Source organism: Cetorhinus maximus, chromosome 10, assembly GCF_964194155.1.
Source record: "Cetorhinus maximus chromosome 10, sCetMax3.hap1.1, whole genome shotgun sequence".
In the NCBI taxonomy this organism is placed as follows: Eukaryota; Metazoa; Chordata; class Chondrichthyes; order Lamniformes; family Cetorhinidae; genus Cetorhinus; species Cetorhinus maximus.
The window spans coordinates 38,479,548-38,499,273 of NC_135888.1; the positions used below are offsets into that span (position 1 = coordinate 38,479,548).

At 43.5% G+C, this 19,726-nt stretch overlaps 1 protein-coding gene across 1 annotated transcript in view; it reads right to left on the minus strand.

Moving 5' to 3' along the window:
* The window catches only part of brinp1 (bone morphogenetic protein/retinoic acid inducible neural-specific 1), a 370,433-nt gene that overhangs the window by 95,426 nt on the left and 255,281 nt on the right, over positions 1 to 19,726 (minus strand). The window contains exon 4 of the mRNA XM_078550337.1: positions 12,033 to 12,202. Coding sequence (XP_078406463.1) covers positions 12,033 to 12,202 — 170 coding nt within the window. The remainder of the gene's footprint in view (positions 1 to 12,032; positions 12,203 to 19,726) is intronic.

Below are 19,726 nucleotides of genomic sequence, written 5' to 3' on the forward strand. Positions count from 1 at the left end.
CGGCATCCGCTGTAAGAAATCCAAATGCTTGTTCCTGAAGCCCTCAGTGGAGTGCCTGGGACACGTGATGGACGAAACTGGCCTCTCAACCTCACCCAGAAAGGTGGAGGCAGTTGTGAATGCACCACAGCCCAAAAATGTTAAGGAGCTTCGTTCATTTTTGGGACTTGTGAATTACTACGGCAGGTTCATTTCCGGTTTGGCTACCAAGGCAGCATCACTGAATAATCTGCTGAAGAAGATTGCAAAATGGGATTGGTCACAAGCCTGTCAGGAAAGTTTCAAGGAACTCAAGCAAGAGCTCAGTTCTGCTAAAGTGACACATTTCATTGAAAAGTTACCTATCAGCCTGGCTTGTGATGCATCTGGATATGGTGTTGGAGCTGTCATCTCCCACACATTTCACATGGCAGTGAAGGGTCCATTGCATACGCCTCATGTGCATTGTCTAAGGCAGAACAAAATTGTGCACAAATTGAGAAGGAAGCTCTTGGACTAATCTATGGAGTCAAGAAGTTCCACCAATATTTGTACGGGCGTAAATTCACGTTAATTGCAGACCAGAAACCTTTGACCTAGTTACTTAGCCTGACGTCACAAATCCCAACACTTGCCACTGCACACCCACAAAGGTGGGCACTGACCTTACCTGCTTACCAGCACAAAATTACATTTCACTCTACTGAGAATCATGGAAATACGGCGTACTTTCCAGACTTCCGGTACACCACAGCTGCACAACCCAGAGTGAAGTCACTGCTTTCAACGTGAACCAAATAGACATGTTACCTGTTAAAGCGGATCAATTTCGAGTTGAAATGCAGAGGGATGCTGTGCTCTCCAAAGTTTACCTGTACACACAGAAGGGTTGGTGTGTACCTCAAGAAGTGACTACTGGGCTTAAGCCTTACTACCTGCATAGATTTGAGCTGACTCTGCAAGATGGTTGTTTGTTATGGGGAATCAGAGTTGTTATTCCTCCAAAATTCCAAGCACAGGTGTTAGGAGAACTTCATCTCTCACATGGGAATCTTCAAAATGAAAGCATTAGCTCGTCTACATGTATGGTGGTCACACCTGGATAAAGACGCCAAAGGCATGGTCAGCGATTGCCTTCCATGCCAAGAAATGAAGACTTCTCCTGCACCTGCTCCGTTACATCCGTGTGCTTGGCCTGGCCACCCACGGCAGAGACTTCATGTGGATCACTTCTTGGACATGCGTTCCTGATTGTGGTGGATGCCCGCACAAAGTAGCCTCATGATATTCCCATGAAGTTGACTACTTCAACAAAGTCCATTGATGCTCTCCGGAATGTGTTCACTACTTTTGGATTGCCGGAGCAGATTGTGTATGACAATAGCACACAGTTCACATCATGTGAATTTTAAACATTCCTGAAAAACAATGGGATCAAGAAGATTCTCATCTCGTCTTATCACCCATCCTCAAATGGTGAAATGGAGCACTTTGTCCAGACACTCAAAGCGGCCATATTGAAGGGGAGGGTGCAAACAGTTTGGAAGTTGAAGCTGAAGAACTTTTTGATGATGTATTGTAACACTCCACATTCAACAATAGGTGTATCTCCTACTGAGCTGATGTTTGGAAGACAACCGTGTACCAGAATGGATTTGCTGTGTCCAGATTTGAAAGGAAAGATTGGTTCAAGGCAACTTGATCAGAAAAAGCCACATGACACAAGTAAACAAGCTCATGAGTTTAATTTGGATCTGTCTGTTTGGGTCCGAAATTATTGTGGAACACCAAAGTGGCTCCTGGGAAGAATCATCAAGCATTAAGGACCACTGACCTATGATGTTGAATCTTCCTGTGGAATCTGGAAGAGACACACTGACCAGATTAGAGAAGCCAAATCCAAGGAACTAAATTCCCAGGGGTTTCCAGTCACAGTGAAAGATTTCTGGGAAACATCTGCTCCACTTGGTGAAACCCGACTTGATTCAACTGACAAACCTGTAGCACCTGTAGCTGCAACTGTTGAACCTGAACAGAAATAAGTGGAACAGCAGAATCTTCCATTTCTAAGCAAATAAACTGAAATACCTAAGTGAACACTCCTCTCTAGACCAAAGCGAATCTGCAAACCGCCTGGCCAATTTGTTCCTGGCTAAAGGGGGAGGAGGTGTGATGTCTGTTTTTAATGTTTATGCTTTTTTGCAAAAGGAAATTTTAGTTGAAAAGAACTGTTATATAAAAAAACCTTTGTAAAGGACAGTAGGGTGTGCTAACTCCTGGATGTATTGCTGTCTGGTGTAGAATAAAGGAACCTTAGTTCTTTACCTAGGAAGTTGGGATTCAGAAGCAGATAGCTGTGTGCGTGGGTGTATTCTTAATTGTTCAGAAGTGAGAAAATACTTCACTCCCCAGCCCATATTCACCTTCTCAAATGGCCTTGTTACCCACGCTGTGTCAATCACAGATATGGTCATTTTTGATCAGTTTCTTGTATCGCTTTCCATTCACACCCTGCTTCCCCCTGCAAACCCTGCTTCCTTCTGTATCCACCTCTGGAAAAAAAATACTCTCTCCCAATGGACTTACAACTGCATTCTCAAAATCTCAGCTACCTAGCCTCCATTCACCAGAACATTTCTGAGTTACAGATCTGCTCAACCTTCAATGTCCTCACTTCCATTAAAACTATTACTCTCTCTCTTACCCTGACTGTTACCCCTAGTACAGCCCTCATCTCCATTCCCTTAAGTGAATGGGATGCAAGCTTGAAAGGATATGACAGACAACTGGTTTAGCTATTTACCGCCAGATCTGACTGGAGACATTAGGTCCTGTTCCTGTTTGTGAAAACTGCTCACTGTTCTGGATCACTCTGGAATGAAAAGATAACACCTGGCTTATTTTCTCTACTGCAATCTGTGTCCTCTCCTCTGTCTCCTCCACTCCCACCTCAAACAACAGATGCAAGGAGCTCATAGCTTTCTTTGTCAATAAGATCAAGACAATGCGATCAGTTGCCTCTGCCAGGTCCCTCCCTTCCACTAGTCCACCCGGCCAAACCTCCTCTAAGGCTCCCTCCTGACATAGGCAAAAACTTGTAGCTTTCTCTATTTTCCCCTTATGCCCCCTTCAAGCTCATCTTCTTCATGAAACTCACCTCCTCCTCTCTCAACCCTATTTCCACAAAACCACTGACTATCCAACTTCCCTTTTCATCCCATGTTAGTTGCTGATATCGTCAATAGTTCTCTCTCTCTCTCTTGCTTTCAAATCTGCCATTATCCCCCCTTCAAAAAGACAACCTGTCACCCCACCATCCTTGCAACTACTGCCCACCTCGAATCCCCCTTTTCTCTCTAAAGTCCTTGAGCACATTGCTGTCTCTTAAATTTGGGCCCACCTTTCTTGGAACTCCATGTCTGAGTTCCCCTAATCAGGTTTCTGCTTCTGCTCTTATTAGAGACAGACATGATAACCTGCGTGAGTGTGACAATAAAGGCAAACTCTGCTTCCTCATTCTTCCCAACTTGAATGCAGCTTTGACATAGGGGATCACACCATCCCTCTCTAACACCTCTCTGTCATCACCCAGCTGGCTGGGATTGCACTGGCCTGTTTTCCTTTTTATCTATCTAGTCATAGCTAGAGAATTGCCATAAGGTCCCGCACAGGAGGTTAGTAAATAAAATTAGAGTGCATGGGATTGGGGGAAATATACTAATAAGGACTGAGAATTGGTTAACAGACAGGAATAAGCAGATCATTCTCAGGATGGCAGGCTGTTACTAGTGGGGTACCACAAGAATCAGTGCTAGGCCCACAACTGTTCGCAGTCTATATAAATGATTTGGATCTAGGGACCAATTGTAATATTTCCAAATTTGCTGATGACACCAAACTGGGTGGGAATGTGAGTTGTGAGGAGAATGCAAGGAGGCTTCAAGAGGACTTGGACAGGCAAAGTGAAATGGCTAGAATACGGTGGGTGGAATATAATGTGAGTAAGTATGAAGTTATTCACTTTGGTAAAATAAACAGAAAGGCAGAATATGTCTTAAATAGTGAGAGGTTAGAACGTGCAGGCATCCAAAGGGACCCGGGTGTCCTTATGAATCACTAAAAGTTAGCATGCAGGTGCAGCAGGGAATTAGGAAGCCAAATAGTATTTAAGACTGAGGTGAGGAGGATTTTCTGCACTCAGAGGGTGGTGAACCTTTGATATTCTCTACCCCAGAGGGCTGTGGAAGCTCAATCATTGAGCATGTTCAAAACAGGCATTGATAGATTTCTGGAGACTAATGACATCAAGGGATACAGAGATAGTGCGGGAAAGCGGCATTGAGGTAGATGATAAGCCATGATCTGGTTGAAAGGCGGAGCAGGCTCAATGAGCTAAATGGCCTACTCCTGTTCCTATGTTCCTATCATTGGCTTCTTACAGTTATGTCTAATGTCCTATTCCTCACCTATATGCTGCCCCATGACGACTTCATTCAAAAGCACAATTTCAATTTCCAATGGCGATGGCATAGTGGTATACTCGCTGGACTAGCAATCCAGCAACCCAGGGTAAGGCTCTGGGGACCAGGGTTCGAATCCTGCCATGGCAGATGATGGAATTTGAATCCAATAAAAATCTGGAACTAAAAGTCTAATGATGACCATGAAATCATTGTTGATTGTCGTTAAAAACCCATCTGCTTCACTCATGCCCTTTAGGGAAGGAAATCTGCTGTCCTTACCTGCTACATGTGACTCCAGACCCACAGCAATGTGGTTAGCTCTGAAAAAGGGCAATTAGGGATGGGCAATAAATGCTAGCCAGCGACGCCAACATCCCATGAATGAATAATAAAAAGTAACATGTACACTGATGACATCCAGCTTCACCACCTCTCTTGATCCCACAACTGTCTCTAAATTGGCACACTCCTTTTGGTCGCCTGCCCCTAATATCTCCTTATGTGATTTGGTGTCATATTTGTTTTGTAAAGCCTCTGTGAAATGCCTAGAGATGTGTTATTATGCTAAAGGTGCTATATAAGTACAAGTTGCTGTTCTTGGTGTTGTAAAGATCCTGACAATATTAAGATTTTCTTGGTCCACCCAGGTGTTCCTCAATAAAGAAGCCTGAAGACTCTGGCCTGGATTTTCCGGCCTTGCCCTGGCTGACCGGGCCAGCGAAAAGTCTACTGTCTTTTAGTGGGACTGGAAGATCCCGACAGCAGCCGGGCCCATAAAGTCACAGCCTTTGCCTTAAAATCTTTTCCGTCTCTACGGAAGTTTCCTGCTTGCTCAGTGGATAATGATACCACAATCAAGGGGCAGGATTTTCCCATGGCCTTTGTTACCCTGATGTTGGGACCAAATGGAAGTCACGAGACTGCACTTGTTGGGAGCCTAACCTGGGGGATCCACTTTCCTGGAGATTCCAGTTAAAGATAGTGGGTGGGGTCCTGATGCTGATGGCCCAATCATGGGGGCTGGCAGGTCTAGAGTCTCGGTAGATCCACCGGGGGAGGTGGGCTCCCTCACAAGTGTAAAAATAAATCATTATTTTTGGGGGTGGGAGTGAGGACCACAGGCCCCTCCTCTCGGAGGGTAAACCCCTCTGAATAGGTCGTTGGATGGAGCTTCTGGCTCCGAAGGTCCCCTGGACATCCACAGAGAGGTCGCCTCCATGGTTCTGCAGGCTTCCCCACGTGGCAGGGGCTGCTCCGCTGCTGGGAAAGTGCCAAGAAGCCCTCTAAATGGCCCCTAATTGTGGCCTTAATTATTTAAATTGTCTGCCTGCCTCTGTGGTGCAGGAAGCCAATTGGAATTCCTACCTGCCCCTGGGAAACTTCCTTGGTGGTGAGAATGCGTTGGGGAGCCATCCTGATGTGGCTTCCCCCTATTTTCCAAGCCCATGGCCCCCACCCCAGTCCCTTGCCTCCAAGCCTGCCACCTCTGGGGCTGGGAAAAGTCTGCCCAACACTTCATTTTCACTTGATGACCACTGGCCATTTCTGCGTACTTTTGAGCTGGCATAACGTCGTTAAAAATGTGGCCACTGACTGAATTGAAGAGGATTGTGCAACTTTTGTGGACTGGAGATTTGACAGTGATCAGCAGTTCAGGAGGTGCATGTGATTACTAAGGGCAACTCAACTGCATGCCTCTGACCTGGGGTTGGGAGGAGGCATGTGGAGGGAAAGTGCCAATAGAAAGAGATGTCATCGCTAGCTTTCTGCTGGTTGGTTGTACTGGTCAAATGAGGGGGTGAGCATTTTTGCTTAGGTCTCAACCCCTGAATTTAGCCGGTTTTCAGTCCTAAGGTCATTAAGACATGAGGAGCATGGCCCTTGACCTCAATGAAGGAGTGCTCCTTCCTGGATGCATCTGGTAGAAAGGGGTGACCAACTAGTTACCTATTGAAACATAAATGGAGAATCATGCTCGTGCTTGAACATGTTTGTGCTGAGTGGCATTCTTGGCCAACCTCAGGCCGCTTTGTGAACTTCTGGATATTGCAAGTTGAGACACGATAGGCTTCCCCAGCACCCAGCAGTTTATGCAGTGCAAAGGGGAAAAAAACATGGGCCAGGGTTTTTAGCTCAGCGTGTGGATGCAGGCCCGACACGCGCAATGCCATCGGGCGAGCGTCCCGACGACATTGCGCACTTGTTTTGGTCAGCAGGCATGCACAAGAGTTGGCAGCGTGCCCAGCGACAATTAAGAGGCCTATTAAGGCCCTTAAGCAGGTAGTTAAGCAGCATTTTTCACTGCCTGTCCAACCTTATGGCTGGTGAGCTGGCAAACAGGATAGGCGGCCATTGCATTTTTTGTGAAACCTCATCCATGGGCAGTGAATAAAAAAAAAGGGTTTTCTAAAATTCATTTTTAACATGTCACATGTGGGGGCACGTTTATATTATTTGTAGATTCTTCGTTTTTCATTTCAAAATTCTTCAGCTCCCTGAGGCAGCTCTGTGCCTTCAGGAAGCTTTTAGTGAGTGCACCCCTGTGCACACGCAAACTTCAGCGCTCGCACTCCTCCTGCCCCTACCCCAGCAGTGCTGTGGCTCCCAGCACGCGTTTCACGCGGGCTGGCTGTTAATTGACCAGCCAGCGTGAAATCGTGGTTGGGGCCCAATTGTGGGTGGCGGACTGTTTCGCCTGCCCGCCACGCCTGCCCAACGAGGTGAAAATTCTGCCTATGGAGACTGCGTTTGCCCTGCCTGCATTGAGCGAGCATGTGCCTAGTCACATACAGTCCCACACGGTCCCTGCTGTTGCAGCTGTCTCGCAGGAGGAAGGCAGAAGCCCAACTTGTCCCAAGTTGCTGTTCACTGCAGTTTTCTCCAGGTGCATTGAAAAATTGGCAGGGGCAGGCAGAAAGCTGAGCCCAACGTGTCTGACTAGTGCTTTCTTTCAGTCTTCCATTTTTCGGTTTTAATTAACCCCCTGCAATAGTTTTAATCCAACAATAGGTGTGGCAAAATCAAACATGTGTGACAATATAAACTACCGTGTGTGAATCTTTGCAGACTTCCTTTGCTTTTCTTTGCTTAGGGTTCTGCCAGCCTCTGCATGCATCTGAAAGGGCAGACAGAGTTTAGTTGAACTTTGCATCCAAATTACTGTGCTTCCGAAAGTGCAGTGCCACTGAGATGTCAGCCTAGATTGTTTGTTTAGCTCTTTGGAGTGGGACTTGAACTCACAATCTTCCAAGCTAGAGGAAGCATGTTACCACTGAGTCAAGACTGATGCAAGGAACAAATCTGAAGGTTAAAAAATAAATAATCTAAGACACAAGGAGCCTTGAAATCACTGGACAGTGTTTTCTTTCCTTTCTTTCTTGCTTTCCTTCCTTTTCTGGAGAAGTTGGGTGGAATTTTACACAGCCCCCTGGAGCAGACTGGCAGTCGGTCATAGGGGAGTGGGCTGCATGAATTTGGGCACCATGGTGTGGCACATTGCCCATCACCTACCCACCTCTGCTGATATTTTACCAGCAGCCGATGAGGCGTGGGCAGTCCACCAGCCTTGGGCCAACTGAAGCCCAAGTGGCCAATTAATGGCAATTTAATCCTCCTGCTGCTGTCTCTGATGCCCGGTGGGGGGAGGGGGTTGGCTGGGTGGCGTAAGGCCATATGGCGAGGCCTTATGGCAGGCTAATGGGGCGCCCATCCTGTTTGAGCCTCCAGGGGTCCCAATCCAACCTTATTCCCTCTTTGCATGTGGCCCACTCTGGCCCTCCCTGAGCCTAGTCCTCCAACCTTCTGAGGAGGGCCTGCACAACCGGCCACAGCAAAACCCCCCACTTACTTGTGAATCTGGCTTCCATGACACACCAGTGTGGTGCACTGCCTGCAGTCCAAGCAGCGGCCACTGCTCCCAATGACAGCTGTTGGCCATCCAATTGGCAGGTGGCCCTCAGAGGCGGGACTTCCTCCCAGATGGGGCATAAGTCTCACCCTGAGCCAATTAAGGGCCTGATGACCGTAAAATCGGTTCAAAGCTTCCCAACCAACTGGAGTTAAGCTCCTCCATGACTTTTAAGCTGTGGGGATGAGCAGGGCCACCCCTCAATGCAAAATCCAGCCCATTAAGAGACATCCTGGGTATGTTTCCATAGACACCAATCATTCTCTAGTAACTTACCCAAGTTGCCTTCATTTTATGATGCCTTTAATGTGAGAATTTACAAGATATCCACATTCAGGAATATCATGAGTGTTCTAAATTTCGCATTTAAAATGCTTATTAAAACCTATCTCTTTGATTAAACTATAGGCTATCTGTCCTAATATATCCTTCTCAGTGTCAATATTTGTCTAACTTTGCTTTGGTGAAGTGCCTTAGGACATTTATCTAAGTCAGGGGTCTGTATAAATGTGAGTTGTGGCTGTTGGATCAACTCAAGAGCTGAATGTCTCATAAAATAATACCTATCATGATTTGGTGGAGTTAAATTTATTTCAATTGTTTCAAACGTTTCAATGATAGACTTTTGCTACTTGAATGTGATAAGTACAGTATAGCCGTTACCAATGGGATGATCACACCAAGGTTTCTTGTCATGACAACCACATTCTGAGTTTGTATATGCTGAGGGAATGTTTGCCCTTGTGGGGGTGTCTAGACTAGAGGACATGGTTTAAAAATTAGGGTCTCCCGCTTAAGACTGAGATGAGGAGATTTTTGTTTTATTTTAGACGGTCATCAGTCTGTGGAATTCTCTCCCCCAGAGAGCAGTGGAGGCTGAGTCACTGAATATTTTCAAGGCTGAGTTAGATAGATTTTTGATCGACAAGGGAGCCAGGGGTCATTGGGGGGCAGACAGGAATGTGGAGTTGAGGCCACAATCAGATCAGTCATGATCTTATCGAATGGCAGAGCAGGCTCGAGTGTTCAAAAACGCTTGTGTTCTTGTGTCTGAGATCACAGTTCAAATGGAGCAGCTTATCTACTGGAGGGGGTGGGATATCAATGGTGAGGAGAAGGAAGGCTATGGGCACCATTCATCTATTCAATTAATGTGTAAAACGTTAATGATTTTGATAATGTGAAAAGTTCTTTCTTGTTAAGCAATAAAATACAGCCATTTAGCAGACAGTTACACAACCAGTACAGCTTGTAAATTAATTTTGAGTCTCGCACAAAATCACAATGATGACATATCAAATTTTTCATCAGCAATGTCTGACTTCTCAATGTCTGACAATCTCAGACTTCCACCACTCCCAATATTCCAATACTTATCACGAATGGAAAACTTCATTTTCAATGCATTGAATGTGGCTGAGTGACAACATTCCCCCTCCAAAAAAAACACGCAATCACTGTTCATTATCTACACCGAGTTAAGCTTTTAAGTCAACTATTTACTCAACGCTTAAGCTTTTAACATGTCAGACGCAGTGATACATTGAGACATAGGAGCTGCTCAGTTACAGATCCTCTCATTTCTCACTTTCATTTTCTAAATAACTTTGTTCTTATGTATCCAGCAGTAATTATTTAAAGGGTTGGATTGCTTGGGAAAAATCACTGGGAAAAGTCATGAATTATGGAGGAAATCCTTCAAGGTCAATGTCTGGCAATTAGCTTTCTCTTGTTGACGGGGTGACATTGCATTTGTATCCAACATCTATTCCAGCAGAACTTTAGAAAGCAAGCATCACACTCATGCCATCACACTACACTGCAATGGTGAGCTGTGGAATTTCCTCTCGAAACCTCCCTGCCCCTCCACCTCACTTTCTGTTCCTTGATGGCTCCCCTTAAAACCTACTTCTTTGATCAAGTTTTTGTTCACATGTCCTAATGTCTCCTTGGTGTGATTTTTTGTCAGATATCCGCTCCAATAAAATGCCTTGGATCATATTATCACGTGAAAGGCACTCTATTCAAGTTCTTGGTGTTATTGGGACTACACTTTAAAAAATATCTTGTTGGCTGTAAAGTACTTTGGGATGTCCTGAGGTCATGAAAGGCGGGATCTAAATGCAAGATTTTCTTATTACTTTTCGCTTCAGACATCATTGTCTATTTAAAGTATCAGAGATGTCATAAAGGGAGAAAGAAATTCATTTTTTTTTTGGACCCCTTTCCATCCCCCCACCCACCTAAAGCACCACCTCCCCCCCTCCACCCCCATCCACTTATTGACGTCAGACATTAACAACTAGCTCTCAGCATGCACACTTCCCATACGGAACAGCATTTCAACTCTGGCTGAACTCAAAACCTTATTGCACCACTTCCCCACAAGGAGCACCTGAATCGGAGTTTGCCAACTTGGCACAGACTGGGTACCAACCATGGGAATTACAGATCCACATCGCTGAGAGGCCGAATCAAAATATATCACCTTAAAAATTATTAATTTGCATTTACTTTGTTAGGGTCAGAGATATTTTTGGAAGGAAAGCTGAAATTTCAGTCAGTCAGGCCATACTATTGAGCATTAAAGATGTTTATATTTTGTGGTGCAGATGTTTGCATCACTGAAAGGAGGCTTCAACTTCATTCAGGCTAGATGCCAAGAAAGCCAATACTGCCCTTCAAGGTTGTGGAAAAGCAGGAAACTTCAAATACCTCACAGATGTCACTATGCATCCTGAAATTTAAATTTAAAGACAATGTTTATATTTCTTTTCAATAATCTACAAGCTGATTTCCAAGGGTGTTGTTCATCGGGTTGTGTGGACTCTGAAGCACAGTTGTACAGTTTAGCTGTTAACCTGGCCTGACCTTTTAAGTTTATTAACCGAATATTCCCTTGTGAGTATTCCAGGAATGACAACTGCTTGTAAATTGTGGAAGATGTTACCAGGTGAGTAAATTACCGGTACATTTCAGTTTCAGGTCAATTGGCATCACTTAACATGGTGTGTGGCCTGTGGAGTGTGAACAACGCAGACCACACACAAAGCCTTTATACATTATGAATCTGCCAAGTGAATCCCTGATTGAAATGGCATCCAGCCAACCTCTCTCAGGCTGACAGTATGCAAGAACAATTCTCTCTTTTTCCAAGTTTCTTTCTTCCTCTCCTATCATCTGGAAAACTGGATATGAATCCTGAGATACTAACATCCTGTGACATTGTACCATCTTGATACTCCCTGAAGCTGCCTAAATAACAATGGACAGCAGTCTGAATTCCAAACTAATGTAATACAGATGCTTATAGAATTGCTACAAAACCACCCAACTTGAATTTGCACAGAAATTGCTGGCTCAAGAGCACAACCCCAATAACACAAATCCAAGTGACCATGCTACAATCACAAACTCATTCAAAGTAATCCTGACACCACACTTCAGGGTATAAATTCCCTTTGGGCAATAGTGCCCAACGGGCATTATCACACTGACTATTTTTATGTGCCCTGTCCAATAGGGCTGATGATGGGGCATCTAACAAGCAACCACTTAGTTACCGCTCTATTTGTGCTACCGTCCATGATGATTTTACTACCTCAGAGACCCTAATGGCTGATTATTGTCATACCCGTTCCACAGGGGTTTCATTTATCTTGTAAAATGTAGAAGCTAAGTACCTTGATTGCTCCAGTAGAGATTTGTATTTCATGAAGTCGCCGCATGGTCCCGTCACGATCAATGAAGTAGGATGAGGCTAGTTGATGGAGGGCCTCCACACTCTGACTGGCGTTTGCTGACTTTCTATCTAACTTGCTTTTGTCCATGTACATGGTAAGTGCTTCTTCACCTACAGAGAGAAGAATAATGAACACTTCAGTGAAAGTAACTGGAAAACATGAAGAGCAGTGAAACCATGGGGCAACCTCTCAAAGTACAGGACATGATGGATTACTGGAGGAAACACACCAAAATGGCCAGTTTCTGTGTCTTAACACTCTGACTCTAAAATCATTGCTTTATTGAATACATAAAATGATGGTTTTATTTTTACTTTAAGAATTGTGAAAATACTTCAGCTGTCAGTGCAAGTTGCAGGGCTAAACTTATGAGAAAGTTACACCCTGCCTCCAACAGAAGTGGCAACAGGACATTTGATAATCAGAAAGGGGAATGTGCAATGCTCCTCAAACTCTGTGGATACCAGGCAGGTATATTGTCTGGAATATTACATGAGCTAGATATCCTCCCTTCTCACTGGGCTCTTTCTCAAGTAGCTAAGAAGGGGTAACTTAACATGTCACACACTAGCAAAACATTTCCCTGATTGAGCGTGATAACCCAACTGTCTCCTCAATGCAGGCACAACTTTCAGCTTCACTCTGACCCAGCCAAGCTTAAGGGGCCCCAGCAGACTAATCCGACCCAAGCATAGTAACAGCAGTAAGTAAGGCTGACACAACTCTTTCATGGCCTAATAGAATCCCTTGACTCATTGGGCCTAGCTGTGTCAGTTCTATGAATGAGCTCTCCAATTAGGCCCACTGCCCAGCTCTTTCCCCTAAAGCCCTGCAAATTTTCTTCCTTTTCTATGTGATTACCTTTTGCAGGTTACTGTTGAATCTGCTTCCACCATGCTTTCAGGCAGTGCATTACAGTTCATAATAACTTGCTGTGTATAAAAACATTCTCCACATCTCCCCTGTTGGCTTTTTGCCAATTATCTTAGACCTGGCAACTGAATCTCTTCCTATAATATATGAGTGCACATTTTTCCTTCTGATTAATAAAACAATGAAGGTATTAATAAGTTTTTATGCTGCACGATAGTGGTCAAAGCATACTAACATAATTCAACAGGCTGTTATCCCAGTAACTAATTTGTTACTTAGCTTAAACTTGCCTGCTTAGTCAACCTTGCTTACAGGTTCCAGGATACATTTCGGGTAATTTCTGACAGCTAGGGTAGAAGGATGTGGTTTTTATTTTTTCCCTCATCAGCCGTATCACCCTCAGCGTATCAAACTCTCAGTGTAAAGACTTGCTGCTCAAAACATGGCACTGGTCCTACTTGTTTGCAAAAGACTGTTGATTCTTATTGTAAGTCCCATCCATCGCTGCTGAAAGGTCAAACCATGACTTATCTCAATGTCTCAATTGTTCAGTATAAATGTCACAGCTATGGTGTGTGCCTCTTCACTAAGCTTGTGTGGGTCATCTCATTTCTATGATATACAAGGCTTGTTTAATGGGTAGATTGTGCACTTGGAGCTTTGTCAAACTTTTGGGCACAATAGGGGGAAGGTGTGGGGGTGGCGGGGAAAATCATTCAGGGTGATCTGTGCTCCCTTCATACAACAATCTTCCATGATAGCATGTGCTAATTCAAACAGGTCAAGGCTCACATTAGGAAAATTAGACTGGGGCCCAGAGTTGCAATAACAGCTTAAATAAATCAGAAGTGGATTGCAAATGTTTCATTGTATTTTACAGTGAGCATGGGGTGAGATATTATCCCATTAGCGTGGGTTTGTTTTTGTTGAGGGTAGATCTTGATGTGTGATGCAGGTCAGACAAGCTATGGGGGAGTTAATCATGTTGCCTCCCGATTATAGCCAGCAAGAAGCCTGAACCATTTCAATGACTGGGCCTCATGTGAATGTCCTCTGGAATATGCCCATGCTGTTTTCCATATCGATTAGCAGCTTCCTGATTTGGAGGGCACAGTCTATTTAAAGCATGCTTTGCACCTCCTAAAGAAAGGTGTCATCCACTTCTTTTAATTTTTTTTTGCTGTAGGTTCTCAATTTCAAACACGATGATTTCACCACCCCTCAATAGAACGCAGTATTGAAAACTTGTGGAAGTTGGAGTTGCTTTCTAGTATTCATTTTTCTTCTGAATTATAAAGCCAAATAAAAAAATGTCAACTGCATTACATTGTGTAGATTAAAGGCTAATAATTGTAGCCTTTTTCCACATATTGTCTGCAAATCGGGGTTCTACTTATCATGAATTTTGTCAATGGCTTGGTAATTAAAAGCAATGGGAACATCTATGTTTAAGAGCATAAGAACATAAGAAATAGGAATAAGACATTTGGCCCTTCAAGCCTGCTCCAACATTCAACAGTAGGATGTAGATCATCAGGTCTAAGGGATTTGTCACCACTTGGCCCCATTACTTTCTTCAGTGCTATTTCTTTACTTATACTGATTTCTTTTAAGCTCCTGATTCTTGCAATTAAGAGCCTTGGTTCCCCATTATTTCTGGAATGTATTTTGTGTCTTTCCCTGTAAAGATATATAGAAAGTATTTGTTTAATATCTTTACCATTTCCTTAGCGCCCATTATAATTTCAACTACCTCTGTTTCTGATGGACCCATTTTTACTTTCACAAATCCTATCCTATTTGCATCCTTAAAGAAACGGTTACAATCTGGTTTTATATCTTTTGTGAGCCTACTCTTATGCTCTCTTTTCTCTTTCCTTATCAATTTTCGGATCCTCTTTTTCTGAATTCTGAAATCCTCCCAGTCTACAGGCTTAATCCTCTTTTTGACAAAATTATAAGCCTCTTCCTTTGATCTAATACTATCTTTGTTACTGATATGTTTGGACAGCATTTTCTGTGTGTTTTTTTGTGTGCATTTGTTTCAAATCATGTACTTGTTCTTTAAATGCTAGCCATTGCTTGTCTACTATCATATCTTTTAACGTAGTTTCCCAATCTAGCTGCAATCTAGATTATCTGTCAAAATGCAGATCAAATATAAATCTGTTCCCCCACAATTAAGAGAAAATGTGTTGTTAGTGATAAGTTTCCCAGTGTCAGGGAAGCTATTTTTGATTTTGTGTCTTGGTCAGCTTGGTATGCTCCATTTTGGGCATACTATTGTCAAAACAACTGAAAGAAAGAGTAACATTTCCCTTTATGTCACAAAAAAGGTGAAATTTAAAGAAGCATAACATTAGGCGATGTCTCTCATAAGGCTTTGCCTCGTGAAAATTCTGGCAGATAATTGAGATGGTTGACAAGTAGAGAGCAGACGAAAGAGGTTCCTGGGAAATTATAGTTTGTCAAGTTACTTTCAAGCTGACTCATTGGTACACTTAGGTGGTTGGAATCATTGTGTACAATATGAGGGATTTGGAAATTTGATTTTCGGCTACGGGGTTGCCAAAGGCTTATGCCAAATTTCCATGAGAATAAAGATTCAATACAGAGATTAAAAGCCCCTTGCTATTTCAGGATCTTCCTGGAATGCGAAGATAACCCTTGGCATCTTTTCTCCAGTGCAAGCCATCTTCTTGAAACCCTTCTTCCCTGTCCCCTCCACCCTTACATTCAACAAGTGTGAGAAGCTCATGAACTTTGCCACTGAGACCGAGACAATCCAATCAGCTGCCTTTGCTGCATCGCTCCCATGCACTAATTCACCTAGCCAAACGTCCTTTAATGCTCCCACCTTGCCCCAACCCTGAACTCTCATCTTTCTCTAGTTTTTCTCCTATTTCAACACATGCCCCCTTTGAGCTCATCTTCTCCATGACACCCACCTCCTGTTCCCTCGATCCTATTCCCACTAAACTGATCACCCAAATTCCCCTCCTGACCCCGACATTAGCTAATATTGTAATCAGTTCTCTGTCTTCAGGTGTTGTCTCTCTCTCCCACCAAATCTGCCATCAACAACCCTCTCCTCAAAAAACCCCTCGATCTCACCATTCTTGCAAACTACCATCCCATCTCCAATCTCCCTTTCCTTTCCAAAGTCCTTGAACATATTGCCCTCTACCAATCTGTTCCTATCTTTCCCAGAACTCCAAGTTTGAATTGCTCCAATCAGGTTTCCACTCCTACCTCAGTACCACGAAAAAGTCACAAATGATATCCAATGTGACTGTGACAATAGTAAACTTTTTTTCTTGTCCTACTCGAACTGACTGTAGCCTTTGACAAGGTTGACCACACCATCCTCCTCCAATGCTTCTCCACTGCCATCCAGTTGGATGAGACTGCTCCCACCTGCTTCCATTCTTATTTATCTAATTCTCACCAGAGAATCACTTGCAATGCTGTCACTTCCTGCTCCCACACACAGTTACAACTGGTTTCTCTGAAGGATCGATCCTTGGCTGCCTCTCATTTCTCATCTACACGCTACCCTTCAGCATGATCATCCAAAGGCACATCAGTAGTTTTCACAGGTATGCTGACAACTCCAGCTCTACCTCACCATCACCTCACTCTGCTCCTTCTCTGTTCCTAAATTATCAGACTGCTTATCCAACATTCAGGACTGGATGAGCAGAAATTTTCTCCAATTAAATACTGGGAAGGCGACAGCCATTGTTTTCCGACCCCATGCCAAACTCTGTTCCCAAGTTATTGCCTCAACCTGTTCCCCTGATGACAGCCTGAGATTAAGCCAGTCTATTCACAACCTTGGTGTCATCTTGGTTTGATCCTGAGATTAGCAGCTCAAAACTGGGCAACCATGAGGCGCTGTGGGCAATCAGCAGCAGCAGAATTGTATTCAGCCACAATCTGTACCTTCATGGCCAGCCTATCCCCCACTCTAACATTACAATCAAGCCAGGGGTTCAACCCTGGCTCAAATAAACAGTGCAGGAGGACATGCCAGAAGCAGCACCAGGCTGAAGCTACAACACAGGACTACTTGCGTGCCAAACAGCAGAAGTAGCATGTGACAGACAGAACTAAGTGATCCCACAAACATCACACCTGCCCACGTCCAGTCATGAATGGTGGTGGACAATGAAACAATTAACTGGAGGAGGAGGCTGCAGAACACCTGATTTGATGTAACTATGATGCAAAGTCACATGACTAAGAGACCGAGACCTGGTGGGAAGCAGAAGTACAACTGCATGTAGAGCACTGAGATGTATATTGATCTGTAAATAAACAAGAATGTTTTTTATGAATAACAGTCTATGGTAGCATTCTTAGGGTAACAGGCAAACCCTAAAGAAACCCCATCTAGACCCTGGACCCAAGACAAAACATGGTGGTAGCTGGTCATTTCTGTTGACTGTACATGTGCACCATCTGAAACATGGTGGCAGCAGCCAGAGTATAAGGACCCAGAAAAACTCTAAGTGAAGACTGCAGACCTGAAAGAAAATCCTTGGAAAAAGGGCAAGAAGAAAAAAGTTTGAAGATTCACCTGAGAATGGAGCATCTTGGGTGCTGCAGATGCAAGCAGACAAACAAACCCGTAGTCCAGACAGTAGTGAGTACAGATCACAATTTACAAACCAAACTACTGAAGCAGCAAACAATCCAAAGCTTAGGGTAAGCATGGAGTCTGTATTGCCACTCTCAAAACTTTTCTGAAGCGCATAAGGCTCACAACAGGCTTCAGCACTGGGATAATGTGAAGAAGCAATTCTCCAGATACAGAATAGCTTCAGGTTTGCATAAGAAGGGCCAGATCAAGGCTTCACTCTGCACAGTAGGGGCTATAGCAGATGATGTTATTGCAAGGCAGGGCATCGATGGAGCTTTGAGCTCTTATGAGGAAGTCCTCCAGGCATTTGATTCGTACTTCAGTGTTCAAAAAAAATTGATCATTGAGCGAGCAAAATGTAATAAGAGGAGGCAAAAACTGGGTGAAAGTCAAATGGTTCAGTCAGAATCTGTGTTGACTTGACTCAATTAAACAAGTCTGTAGAACACAAGGTCTAAAACTTTTCTGAAACACTGAAGGCTCACAACAGGCTTCAACACTGGGACAAAACTGGGTGAATTCATGGATTCATTTATTAATGACCTGTGCAGGCTCGTGCAGAATTGTAACTGTGGGATCCTCAGAGATGAATTAATACATGATCATATAGTGATCCTAGGTGAAATCCTATCAGATCTTCTGGCAATGACAGGGGAGATTTAACCCTCACAAAGTCATTACAAGTAGCGCAACAGACTGAGCCTAGGAAGCAAAATAGAGCAATTGTTCATGGAGAAAGTGATGTCCCTAGGAATCAATTGAATGAATGAATCAAACATCAAATGACGCCATTCAATATGTCAGACAAAAAAGAAAAAGCACCATGGCGAAAAAGCCTGCAAAATTGGGAAAAAAGTGTGCTAACCACCATCTTGAGATGTTCTTGGTATGGCAGAAAACCCCTATACAAGCGGGAAGAATGCCCAGCAGGGGAAGCTGTGTGAGGTTAGGATATTTTAAAATAGTCTGCAGATCCAAAGTTCCTACAACTCATAGGAAGAAAGAGGAAATAACAACAAAACCAAATAAAATCCAAGAAGTGGGAGAGTCACAGAAAAATTGAATAACCTACTTAGGAGAAGTTAACAAAACAGGAAATAGTTATTAAGGTACTATATTAGAAGTTTATGGTCACTTCACAGAATTCAAGTTAAATACTGGCTCAGGTGTTTCAGTATTATCTGATGAAGCAAAATGGCTTAAAAATATCACATTACAGCCATCCTCCATTCAGTTGCCAGGTCCAGGAGGAACTACACTAATAGTAATAAGTCAACACTTGGCAAGATTAAGATACAAGGATAAAGAAATTGTGGAACACCTTTATGTGATAAAGAACTAGGAGTCATCATTACTGAGCAGAAAAGAATGCTTGCTGCTGAAGCTCATTTACAATGTTGATGAAATTGCTGACAAGCATCTAGTGAGGTATTCAGGAATAAATTACCATCCCTATTTTCAGGTTTAGGAAAGATGAAAACAGAATATCACATAACCCTAAGGGCAGATGCTGAGCCTATATGTCTCTTCACAGCAAGAAACGTCCCTCAGCCATTCTTAGGCAAAGTCAAGAGCCAGACTGAATACATGTCATAACCTCTCCAGTAACCATACCAACACAGTGGTGTTCTGGAATGGGCACAGTACCAAAGTCTAATGGTTCAATCAGAAACTGTGATGACTTGACTCAATTAAACAAGTCAATAGAACACAAGGTCTACACGATGGCCTCAGTGGGTGAAAGTCTCTCCAAATTGGCAAAAAGAACCCTCTTCACAAAATTAGATGTTAATAGCGGCTTTTGGAGTTGCTGCTGGACAAACAATCCAGATTGTTAGCCACTTTTTTTACTTTGTTTGGGCATTATTATTTTACAGGTTACCATTTGAAATTCTGTCTGCACCCGAGATATTCCAAAGAATGATGTCTCAGACCCTGGAAGGCATGAAAGGAGTAATATGCCATATGAACGACATTCTTGTACATGGTTCATGAAGGGAAGGACATGACTTTCAAGTGACAGCAGTCCTCAAAGTCCTACAAGAAGCAGGTTTCACATGAAACGACAAATGTGAATTTGCAAAGCATTTGATAAAATTGTGCAAGCTTCGGAAAT